This window comes from Salmo salar, chromosome ssa13 (assembly GCF_905237065.1).
Source record: "Salmo salar chromosome ssa13, Ssal_v3.1, whole genome shotgun sequence".
NCBI classification, from domain to species: Eukaryota; Metazoa; Chordata; class Actinopteri; order Salmoniformes; family Salmonidae; genus Salmo; species Salmo salar.
The window spans coordinates 100,147,956-100,161,666 of NC_059454.1; the positions used below are offsets into that span (position 1 = coordinate 100,147,956).

The 13,711-nt window shown below is 38.1% G+C and overlaps 1 protein-coding gene across 1 annotated transcript in view; it reads left to right on the forward strand.

Annotated features, from left to right (window-relative positions):
* Nucleotides 1-13,711, forward strand: part of LOC106568399 (integrin alpha-2) — a 60,326-nt gene that overhangs the window by 29,879 nt on the left and 16,736 nt on the right. Inside the window, exons 18-19 of the mRNA XM_045692521.1 lie at nucleotides 806-916; nucleotides 1,718-1,803. Coding sequence (XP_045548477.1) covers nucleotides 806-916; nucleotides 1,718-1,803 — 197 coding nt within the window. The remainder of the gene's footprint in view (nucleotides 1-805; nucleotides 917-1,717; nucleotides 1,804-13,711) is intronic.

Sequence of the window (13,711 nt, forward strand, 5' to 3'; positions counted from 1 at the left end):
AGGAGTTGGCGGATGCTGTAGTCTAGGTCTGGGAGGAGATCCCTCAGGAGACCATCCGCCACCTCATCAGGAGCATGCCCAGGCGTTGTAGGGAGGTCATACAGGCACGTGGAGGCCACACACACTACTGAGCCTCATTTTGACTTGTTTTAAGGACATTACATCAAAGTTGGATCAGCCTGTAGTGCGGTTTTCCACTTTCATTTTGATTTCCATTGATTATTTTTGTGTGATTTTGTTGTCAGCACATTCAACTATGTAAAGAAAAAAGTATTTAATAAGATTATTTATTTCATTCAGATCTAGGATGTGTTGTTTAAGTGTTCCCTTTATTTTTTTGAGCAGTGTTTAACCATGTTTTGAGGCTATACAGTTGTTGTTCACATTTACATTGTTTACAAATGTTGGAGTAAAACAAGCTTATATTTTGGGTTCTGATGATGTACGACAGTTGAACTAAGCTCATGTGGCATTCACAAGTTATATTCTTCAAGAATCAATTGGTACATATCATTAATATATCAATCTCTTTAAAAATAAATAAATAATTATTTGAGGAACATTGCCAAGACTAATATTTACATGTATGTATAAACATTAAAATGGATATAAAGTACACTACATTGCTGTATTCTCATGTGGTTTTCCTTATACAATTCCAATAATGTTACTAAGTTCTGATCCTGCAGAGAATTAGCTATGTACAGTATGTAGCTAAAATCTTGAACAATGTTTGTTGTGTTGCACATGTTCCCAGTCAAATGAATTAAACGAATGAAATAAATCCTATCTTATTGTCTGACAGGAGGCCCCTGACTTTGTGAGCTCCATCGGAGTGCGTGTGGACGTCGCTCTGCATGACCCAGACTCCAGTCCTGTTCTAGATGTCCTCCGTCCTACTTCATGGGAGTTCTTTGTGAGTTTCAGTAATATGTGATATAGTATACAGTACCAGTATAAAGTTTGGACACACCTTCTCATTCCAGGGTTTTTCTTTATTTGTACTATTTTCTACATTGTAGAATAATAGTGAAGAAATAACACATAACACAATGTAGTAAACAAAAAAGTGTTAAACAAATAAAAACAATTTATTTTTGAGCTTCTTCAAAGTAGCCACCCTTTGCCTTGATGACAGCTTTGCACTCTCTTGGCAGTTGCTTGAAGTTTTTTTTAAATGTCTATTGATAGTAGTATCTGTGCTTTATGTGTTAGTGCAGGGCTAGGGTTAGGGCTAGGGTTAGTGTTAGGGCTAGTGTTAGGGTTAGGATTAGTGTTAGTGCAGGGTTAGGGCTAGGGTTAGGGTTAGGGCTAGGGTTAGGGTTGTGGTTGAGGCTAGGGCTAGGGTTAGGGCTAGGGTTAGGGCTAGGGCTAGGGTTAGGGCTAGGGCTAGGGTTGTGGTTGAGGCTAGGGCTAGGGTTAGGGCTAGTGTTAGGGCTAGTGTTAGGGTTAGGATTAGTGTTAGTGCAGGGTTAGGGCTAGGGTTAGGGTTAGGGCTAAGGTTAGGGTTGTGGTTGAGGCTAGGGCTAGGGTTAGGGCTAGTGTTCGGGCTAGTGTTAGGGTTAGGGCTAGGGTTAGGGTTAGGGCTAGGGTTAGGGTTGAGGCTGGGGTTAGAGTTGAACTGGGATGTAGGACTGGGATAGGGCACCTCCACATCTGAATTCCCAATTCAACCCCTAAACAGAGTGTCATGTCTCTCTTAACGCTCTTAACACAGATCCCATTCTCCAAAGACTGTGGCTCTGACGAGCTGTGTGAGAGTGACCTGCTCTTGAACGTCAAGAAAGGAGAGATGATTCCCAGGTGAGATCTGACACTCTCAATCCAGCATCGTAAATCCATACTGAACACGGCGCTCAATGGTGCAGGCTGCCTTAAACCGAAATCAATTCAATTCAAATGGCCTTTATTGGCATAGCGGAAACATATGTTTACATTGCCAAAGCATGTGAAACACAACAAACAAAAGTGAAATAAGCAATCAGAAATGAACACTCCCTATAAGATCTCATGAATAACAAACACAGTATTCCAAAATGTTTTTCTGTGGGACCAGACAAATAAAGTCATTTTCTGTTCTGCTGGTCTGCTTTAGTGGGAATAAACTTCCTCTATCAAGCCTTGCTGGTTAAAGAAAATACATTCTGATTTCATAAGTTGAAAGACAGAGGCCAGGATTCAAACACATCACAATGTAGCAACACTGCACTGAACTTGACTTTTAAAATCAATTTCCCTGACGTGATAGCATTTACAGTAAACACTATGGATGTTGGCTCAAACATAATTACCTTTAACAGTTAAGTGCAGTGCGATTTGTTTTCCAGCGAGTCATTATGATACAGACAGTACAGACAGACAGTACAGACAAATGTACAGACAGACAGACAGACAGACAGACAGACAGACAGACAGACAGACAGACAGACAGACAGACAGACAGACAGACAGACAGACAGACAGACAGACAGACAGACAGACAGACAGACAGACAGACAGACAGCACCTCGGCCAGTCAGAAGGGTAGCATGATATATTTTATTTTCACTGCTCCAGTTAATGGTGACACTGTTAAAGGATTCCCCATCATAACGTATTGTCTTCATTATAAAGCACTGGAACAGTCCCACTCCATAATAATATATTGTCTTCATTATAAAGCACTGGAACAGTCCCACCCCATAATAATATAGTGTCTCCATTATAAAGCACTGGAACAGTCCCACCCCATAATAATATAGTGTCTTCATTATAAACCTTCATTATAAAGCACTGGAACAGTCCCACTCCATAATAATATATTGTCTTCATTATAAAGCACTGGAACAGTCCCACCCCATAATAATATAGTGTCTTCATTATAAAGCACTGGAACAGTCCCACTCCATAATAATATAGTGTCTTCATTATAAAGCACTGGAACAGTCCCACCCCATAATAATATAGTGTCTTCATTATAAAGCACTGGAACAGTCCCACCCCATAATAATATAGTGTCTTCATTATAAAGCACTGGAACAGTCCCACCCCATAATAATATAGTGTCTTCATTATAAAGCACTGGAACAGTCCCACCCCATAATAATATAGTGTCTTCATTATAAAGCACTGGAACAGTCCCACCCCATAATAATATAGTGTCTCCATTATAAAGCACTGGAACAGTCCCACCCCATAATAATATAGTGTCTTCATTATAAAGCACTGGAACAGTCCCACCCCATAATAATATAGTGTCTTCATTATAAAGCACTGGAACAGTCCCACCCCATAATAATATAGTGTCTTCATTATAAAGCACTGGAACAGTCCCACCCCATAATAATATAGTGTCTTCATTATAAAGTACTGGAACAGTCCCACCCCATAATAATATAGTGTCTTCATTATAAAGCACTGGAACAGTCCCACCCCATAATAATATAGTGTCTTCATTATAAAGCACTGGAACAGTCCCACCCCATAATAATATAGTGTCTTCATTGTAAAGCACAGGAACAGTCCCACCCCATAATAATATAGTGTCTTCATTATAAAGCACTGGAACAGTCCCACCCCATAATAATATAGTGTCTTCATTATAAAGCACTGGAACAGTCCCACCCCATAATAATATAGTGTCTTCATTATAAAGCACTGGAACAGTCCCACCCCATAATAATATAGTGTCTTCATTATAAAGCACTGGAACAGTCCCACCCCATAATAATATAGTGTCTTCATTATAAAGCACTGGAACAGTCCCACCCCATAATAATATAGTGTCTCCATTATAAAGCACTGGAACAGTCCCACCCCATAATAATATAGTGTCTTCATTATAAAGCACTGGAACAGTCCCACCCCATAATAATATAGTGTCTTCATTATAAAGCACTGGAACAGTCCCACCCCATAATAATATAGTGTCTTCATTATAAAGCACTGGAACAGTCCCACCCCATCATAATATAGTGTCTTCATTATAAAGCACTGGAACAGTCCCACCCCATAATAATATAGTGTCTTCATTATAAAGCACTGGAACAGTCCCACCCCATAATAATATAGTGTCTTCATTATAAAGCACTGGAACAGTCCCACCCCATAATAATATAGTGTCTTCATTATAAAGCACTGGAACAGTCCCACCCCATAATAATATAGTGTCTTCATTATAAAGCACTGGAACAGTCCCACCCCATAATAATATAGTGTCTTCATTATAAAGCACTGGAACAGTCCCACCCCATAATAATATAGTGTCTTCATTATAAAGCACTGGAACAGTCCCACCCCATAATAATATAGTGTCTTCATTATAAAGCACTGGAACAGTCCCACCCCATAATAATATAGTGTCTCCATTATAAAGCACTGGAACAGTCCCACCCCATAATAATATAGTGTCTCCATTATAAAGCACTGGAACAGTCCCACCCCATAATAATATAGTGTCTTCATTATAAAGCACTGGAACAGTCCCACCCCATAATAATATAGTGTCTTCATTATAAAGCACTGGAACAGTCCCACCCCATAATAATATAGTGTCTTCATTATAAAGCACTGGAACAGTCCCACCCCATAATAATATAGTGTCTTCATTATAAAGCACTGGAACAGTCCCACCCCATAATAATATAGTGTCTTCATTATAAAGCACTGGAACAGTCCCACCCCATAATAATATAGTGTCTTCATTATAAAGCACTGGAACAGTCCCACCCCATAATAATATAGTGTCTTCATTATAAAGCACTGGAACAGTCCCACCCCATAATAATATAGTGTCTTCATTATAAAGCACTGGAACAGTCCCACCCCATAATAATATAGTGTCTTCATTATAAAGCACTGGAACAGTCCCACCCCATAATAATATAGTGTCTTCATTATAAAGCACTGGAACAGTCCCACCCCATAATAATATAGTGTCTTCATTATAAAGCACTGGAACAGTCCCACCCCATAATAATATAGTGTCTTCATTATAAAGCACTGGAACAGTCCCACCCCATAATAATATAGTGTCTTCATTATAAAGCACTGGAACAGTCCCACCCCATAATAATATAGTGTCTTCATTATAAAGCACTGGAACAGTCCCACCCCATAATAATATAGTGTCTTCATTATAAAGCACTGGAACAGTCCCACCCCATAATAATATAGTGTCTTCATTATAAAGCACTGGAACAGTCCCACCCCATAATAATATAGTGTCTTCATTATAAAGCACTGGAACAGTCCCACCCCATAATAATATAGTGTCTTCATTATAAAGCACTGGAACAGTCCCACCCCATAATAATATAGTGTCTTCATTATAAAGCACTGGAACAGTCCCACCCCATAATAATATAGTGTCTTCATTATAAAGCACTGGAACAGTCCCACCCCATAATAATATAGTGTCTTCATTATAAAGCACTGGAACAGTCCCACTCCATAATAATATAGTGTCTTCATTATAAAGCACTGGAACAGTCCCACCCCATAATAATATAGTGTCTTCATTATAAAGCACTGGAACAGTCCCACCCCATAATAATATAGTGTCTTCATTATAAAGCACTGGAACAGTCCCACCCCATAATAATATAGTGTCTTCATTATAAAGCACTGGAACAGTCCCACTCCATAATAATATAGTGTCTTCATTATAAAGCACTTGAACAGTCCCACCCCATAATAATATAGTGTCTTCGTTATAAAGCACTGGAACAGTCCCACTCCATAATAATATAGTGTCTTCATTATAAAGCACTTGAACAGTCCCACCCCATAATAATATAGTGTCTTCATTATAAAGCACTTGAACAGTCCCACCCCATAATAATATAGTGTCTTCATTATAAAGCACTGGAACAGTTCCACCCCATAATAATATAGTGTCTTCATTATAAAGCACTGGAACAGTCCCACCCCATAATAATATATTGTCTCCATTATAAAGCACTGGAACAGTCCCACCCCATAATAATATAGTGTCTCCATTATAAAGCACTGGAACAGTCCCACCCCATAATAATATAGTGTCTTCATTATAAAGCACTGGAACAGTCCCACCCCATAATAATATAGTGTCTTCATTATAAAGCACTGGAACAGTCCCACCCCATAATAATATAGTGTCTTCATTATAAAGCACTGGAACAGTCCCACCCCATAATAATATAGTGTCTTCATTATAAAGCACTGGAACAGTCCCACCCCATAATAATATAGTGTCTTCGTTATAAAGCACTGGAACAGTCCCACCCCATAATAATATAGTGTCTTCGTTATAAAGCACTGGAACAGTCCCACTCCATAATAATATAGTGTCTTCATTATAAAGCACTTGAACAGTCCCACCCCATAATAATATAGTGTCTTCATTATAAAGCACTTGAACAGTCCCACCCCATAATAATATAGTGTCTTCATTATAAAGCACTGGAACAGTCCCACCCCATAATAATATAGTGTCTCCATTATAAAGTACTGGAACAGTCCCACCCCATAATAATATAGTGTCTTCGTTATAAAGCACTGGAACAGTCCCACTCCATAATAATATAGTGTCTTCATTATAAAGCACTGGAACAGTCCCACCCCATAATAATATAGTGTCTTCATTATAAAGCACTAGAACAGTCCCACCCCATAATAATATAGTGTCTCCATTATAAAGCACTGGAACAGTCCCACCCCATAATAATATAGTGTCTCCATTATAAAGTACTGGAACAGTCCCACCCCATAATAATATAGTGTCTTCATTATAAAGCACTGGAACAGTCCCACCCCATAATAATATAGTGTCTTCATTATAAAGCACTGGAACAGTCCCACCCCATAATAATATATTGTCTTCATTATAAAGCACTGGAACAGTCCCACCCCATAATAATATAGTGTCTTCATTATAAAGCACTGGAACAGTCCCACCCCATAATAATATAGTGTCTTCATTATAAAGCACTGGAACAGTCCCACCCCATAATAATATAGTGTCTTCATTATAAAGCACTGGAACAGTCCCACCCCATAATAATATAGTGTCTCCATTATAAAGCACTGGAACAGTCCCACCCCATAATAATATAGTGTCTTCATTATAAAGCACTGGAACAGTCCCACCCCATAATAATATAGTGTCTTCATTATAAAGCACTGGAACAGTCCCACCCCATAATAATATAGTGTCTTCATTATAAAGCACTGGAACAGTCCCACCCCATAATAATATAGTGTCTCCATTATAAAGCACTGGAACAGTCCCACCCCATAATAATATAGTGTCTTCATTATAAAGCACTGGAACAGTCCCACCCCATAATAATATAGTGTCTTCATTATAAAGCACTGGAACAGTCCCACCCCATAATAATATAGTGTCTCCATTATAAAGCACTGGAACAGTCCCACCCCATAATAATATAGTGTCTTCATTATAAAGCACTGGAACAGTCCCACCCCATAATAATATAGTGTCTTCATTATAAAGCACTGGAACAGTCCCACCCCATAATAATATAGTGTCTTCATTATAAAGCACTGGAACAGTCCCACCCCATAATAATATAGTGTCTTCATTATAAAGCACTGGAACAGTCCCACCCCATAATAATATAGTGTCTTCATTATAAAGCACTGGAACAGTCCCACCCCATAATAATATAGTGTCTTCATTATAAAGCACTGGAACAGTCCCACCCCATAATAATATAGTGTCTCCATTATAAAGCACTGGAACAGTCCCACCCCATAATAATATAGTGTCTTCATTATAAAGCACTGGAACAGTCCCACCCCATAATAATATAGTGTCTTCATTATAAAGCACTGGAACAGTCCCACCCCATAATAATATAGTGTCTTCATTATAAAGCACTGGAACAGTCCCACCCCATAATAATATAGTGTCTTCATTATAAAGCACTGGAACAGTCCCACCCCATAATAATATAGTGTCTTCATTATAAAGCACTGGAACAGTCCCACCCCATAATAATATAGTGTCTTCATTATAAAGCACTGGAACAGTCCCACCCCATAATAATATAGTGTCTTCATTATAAAGCACTGGAACAGTCCCACCCCATAATAATATAGTGTCTTCATTATAAAGCACAGGAACAGTCCCACCCCATAATAATATAGTGTCTTCATTATAAAGCACTGGAACAGTCCCACCCCATAATAATATAGTGTCTTCATTATAAAGCACTGGAACAGTCCCACCCCATAATAATATAGTGTCTTCATTATAAAGCACTGGAACAGTCCCACCCCATAATAATATAGTGTCTTCATTATAAAGCACTGGAACAGTCCCACCCCATAATAATATAGTGTCTTCATTATAAAGCACTGGAACAGTCCCACCCCATAATAATATAGTGTCTTCATTATAAAGCACTGGAACAGTCCCACCCCATAATAATATAGTGTCTTCATTATAAAGCACTGGAACAGTCCCACCCCATAATAATATAGTGTCTTCATTATAAAGCACTGGAACAGTCCCACCCCATAATAATATAGTGTCTTCATTATAAAGCACTGGAACAGTCCCACCCCATAATAATATAGTGTCTTCATTATAAAGCACTGGAACAGTTCCACCCCATAATAATATAGTGTCTCCATTATAAAGCACTGGAACAGTCCCACCCCATAATAATATAGTGTCTTCATTATAAAGCACTGGAACAGTCCCACCCCATAATAATATAGTGTCTTCATTATAAAGCACTAGAACAGTTCCACCCCATAATAATATAGTGTCTTCATTATAAAGGACTGGAACAGTTCCACCCCATAATAATATAGTGTCTCCATTATAAAGCACTGGAACAGTCCCACCCCATAATAATATAGTGTCTTCATTATAAAGCACTGGAACAGTCCCACCCCATAATAATATAGTGTCTTCATTATAAAGCACTGGAACAGTCCCACCCCATAATAATATAGTGTCTTCATTATAAAGCACTGGAACAGTCCCACCCCATAATAATATAGTGTCTTCATTATAAAGCACTGGAACAGTCCCACCCCATAATAATATAGTGTCTTCATTATAAAGCACTGGAACAGTCCCACCCCATAATAATATAGTGTCTTCATTATAAAGCACTGGAACAGTCCCACCCCATAATAATATAGTGTCTTCATTATAAAGCACTGGAACAGTCCCACCCCATAATAATATAGTGTCTTCATTATAAAGCACTGGAACAGTCCCACCCCATAATAATATAGTGTCTTCATTATAAAGCACTGGAACAGTCCCACCCCATAATAATATAGTGTCTTCATTATAAAGCACTGGAACAGTCCCACCCCATAATAATATAGTGTCTTCATTATAAAGCACTGGAACAGTCCCACCCCATAATAATATAGTGTCTCCATTATAAAGCACTGGAACAGTCCCACCCCATAATAATATAGTGTCTTCATTATAAAGCACTGGAACAGTCCCACCCCATAATAATATAGTGTCTTCATTATAAAGCACTGGAACAGTCCCACCCCATAATAATATAGTGTCTTCATTATAAAGCACTGGAACAGTCCCACCCCATAATAATATAGTGTCTCCATTATAAAGCACTGGAACAGTCCCACCCCATAATAATATAGTGTCTCCATTATAAAGCACTGGAACAGTCCCACCCCATAATAATATAGTGTCTTCATTATAAAGCACTGGAACAGTCCCACCCCATAATAATATAGTGTCTTCATTATAAAGCACTGGAACAGTCCCACCCCATAATAATATAGTGTCTTCATTATAAAGCACTGGAACAGTCCCACCCCATAATAATATAGTGTCTTCATTATAAAGCACTGGAACAGTCCCACCCCATAATAATATAGTGTCTTCATTATAAAGCACTGGAACAGTCCCACCCCATAATAATATAGTGTCTTCATTATAAAGCACTGGAACAGTCCCACCCCATAATAATATAGTGTCTTCATTATAAAGCACTGGAACAGTCCCACCCCATAATAATATAGTGTCTTCATTATAAAGCACTGGAACAGTCCCACCCCATAATAATATAGTGTCTTCATTATAAAGCACTGGAACAGTCCCACCCCATAATAATATAGTGTCTTCATTATAAAGCACTGGAACAGTCCCACCCCATAATAATATAGTGTCTTCATTATAAAGCACTGGAACAGTCCCACCCCATAATAATATAGTGTCTTCATTATAAAGCACTGGAACAGTCCCACCCCATAATAATATAGTGTCTTCATTATAAAGCACTGGAACAGTCCCACCCCATAATAATATAGTGTCTTCATTATAAAGCACTGGAACAGTCCCACCCCATAATAATATAGTGTCTTCATTATAAAGCACTGGAACAGTCCCACCCCATAATAATATAGTGTCTTCATTATAAAGCACTGGAACAGTCCCACCCCATAATAATATAGTGTCTTCATTATAAAGCACTGGAACAGTCCCACCCCATAATAATATAGTGTCTTCATTATAAAGCACTGGAACAGTCCCACCCCATAATAATATAGTGTCTTCATTATAAAGCACTGGAACAGTCCCACCCCATAATAATATAGTGTCTTCATTATAAAGCACTGGAACAGTCCCACCCCATAATAATATAGTGTCTTCATTATAAAGCACTGGAACAGTCCCACCCCATAATAATATAGTGTCTTCATTATAAAGCACTGGAACAGTCCCACCCCATAATAATATAGTGTCTTCATTATAAAGCACTGGAACAGTCCCACCCCATAATAATATAGTGTCTTCATTATAAAGCACTGGAACAGTCCCACCCCATAATAATATAGTGTCTTCATTATAAAGCACTGGAACAGTCCCACCCCATAATAATATAGTGTCTTCATTATAAAGCACTGGAACAGTCCCACCCCATAATAATATAGTGTCTTCATTATAAAGCACTGGAACAGTCCCACCCCATAATAATATAGTGTCTTCATTATAAAGCACTGGAACAGTCCCACCCCATAATAATATAGTGTCTTCATTATAAAGCACTGGAACAGTCCCACCCCATAATAATATAGTGTCTTCATTATAAAGCACTGGAACAGTCCCACCCCATAATAATATAGTGTCTTCATTATAAAGCACTGGAACAGTCCCACCCCATAATAATATAGTGTCTTCATTATAAAGCACTGGAACAGTCCCACCCCATAATAATATAGTGTCTTCATTATAAAGCACTGGAACAGTCCCACCCCATAATAATATAGTGTCTTCATTATAAAGCACTGGAACAGTCCCACCCCATAATAATATAGTGTCTTCATTATAAAGCACTGGAACAGTCCCACCCCATAATAATATAGTGTCTTCATTATAAAGCACTGGAACAGTCCCACCCCATAATAATATAGTGTCTTCATTATAAAGCACTGGAACAGTCCCACCCCATAATAATATAGTGTCTTCATTATAAAGCACTGGAACAGTCCCACCCCATAATAATATAGTGTCTTCATTATAAAGCACTGGAACAGTCCCACCCCATAATAATATAGTGTCTTCATTATAAAGCACTGGAACAGTCCCACCCCATAATAATATAGTGTCTCCATTATAAAGCACTGGAACAGTCCCACCCCATAATAATATAGTGTCTTCATTATAAAGCACTGGAACAGTCCCACCCCATAATAATATAGTGTCTTCATTATAAAGCACTGGAACAGTCCCACCCCATAATAATATAGTGTCTTCATTATAAAGCACTGGAACAGTCCCACCCCATAATAATATAGTGTCTTCATTATAAAGCACTGGAACAGTCCCACCCCATAATAATATAGTGTCTTCATTATAAAGCACTGGAACAGTCCCACCCCATAATAATATAGTGTCTTCATTATAAAGCACTGGAACAGTCCCACCCCATAATAATATAGTGTCTTCATTATAAAGCACTGGAACAGTCCCACCCCATAATAATATAGTGTCTTCATTATAAAGCACTGGAACAGTCCCACCCCATAATAATATAGTGTCTTCATTATAAAGCACTGGAACAGTCCCACCCCATAATAATATAGTGTCTTCATTATAAAGCACTGGAACAGTCCCACCCCATAATAATATAGTGTCTTCATTATAAAGCACTGGAACAGTCCCACCCCATAATAATATAGTGTCTTCATTATAAAGCACTGGAACAGTCCCACCCCATAATAATATAGTGTCTTCATTATAAAGCACTGGAACAGTCCCACCCCATAATAATATAGTGTCTTCATTATAAAGCACTGGAACAGTCCCACCCCATAATAATATAGTGTCTTCATTATAAAGCACTGGAACAGTCCCACCCCATAATAATATAGTGTCTTCATTATAAAGCACTGGAACAGTCCCACCCCATAATAATATAGTGTCTTCATTATAAAGCACTGGAACAGTCCCACCCCATAATAATATAGTGTCTTCATTATAAAGCACTGGAACAGTCCCACCCCATAATAATATAGTGTCTTCATTATAAAGCACTGGAACAGTCCCACCCCATAATAATATAGTGTCTTCATTATAAAGCACTGGAACAGTCCCACCCCATAATAATATAGTGTCTTCATTATAAAGCACTGGAACAGTCCCACCCCATAATAATATAGTGTCTTCATTATAAAGCACTGGAACAGTCCCACCCCATAATAATATAGTGTCTTCATTATAAAGCACTGGAACAGTCCCACCCCATAATAATATAGTGTCTTCATTATAAAGCACTGGAACAGTCCCACCCCATAATAATATAGTGTCTTCATTATAAAGCACTGGAACAGTCCCACCCCATAATAATATAGTGTCTTCATTATAAAGCACTGGAACAGTCCCACCCCATAATAATATAGTGTCTTCATTATAAAGCACTGGAACAGTCCCACCCCATAATAATATAGTGTCTTCATTATAAAGCACTGGAACAGTCCCACCCCATAATAATATAGTGTCTTCATTATAAAGCACTGGAACAGTCCCACCCCATAATAATATAGTGTCTTCATTATAAAGCACTGGAACAGTCCCACCCCATAATAATATAGTGTCTTCATTATAAAGCACTGGAACAGTCCCACCCCATAATAATATAGTGTCTTCATTATAAAGCACTGGAACAGTCCCACCCCATAATAATATAGTGTCTTCATTATAAAGCACTGGAACAGTCCCACCCCATAATAATATAGTGTCTTCATTATAAAGCACTGGAACAGTCCCACCCCATAATAATATAGTGTCTTCATTATAAAGCACTGGAACAGTCCCACCCCATAATAATATAGTGTCTTCATTATAAAGCACTGGAACAGTCCCACCCCATAATAATATAGTGTCTTCATTATAAAGCACTGGAACAGTCCCACCCCATAATAATATAGTGTCTTCATTATAAAGCACTGGAACAGTCCCACCCCATAATAATATAGTGTCTTCATTATAAAGCACTGGAACAGTCCCACCCCATAATAATATAGTGTCTTCATTATAAAGCACTGGAACAGTCCCACCCCATAATAATATAGTGTCTTCATTATAAAGCACTGGAACAGTCCCACCCCATAATAATATAGTGTCTTCATTATAAAGCACTGGAACAGTCCCACCCCATAATAATATAGTGTCTTCATTATAAAGCACTGGAACAGTCCCACCCCATAATAATATAGTGTCTTCATTATA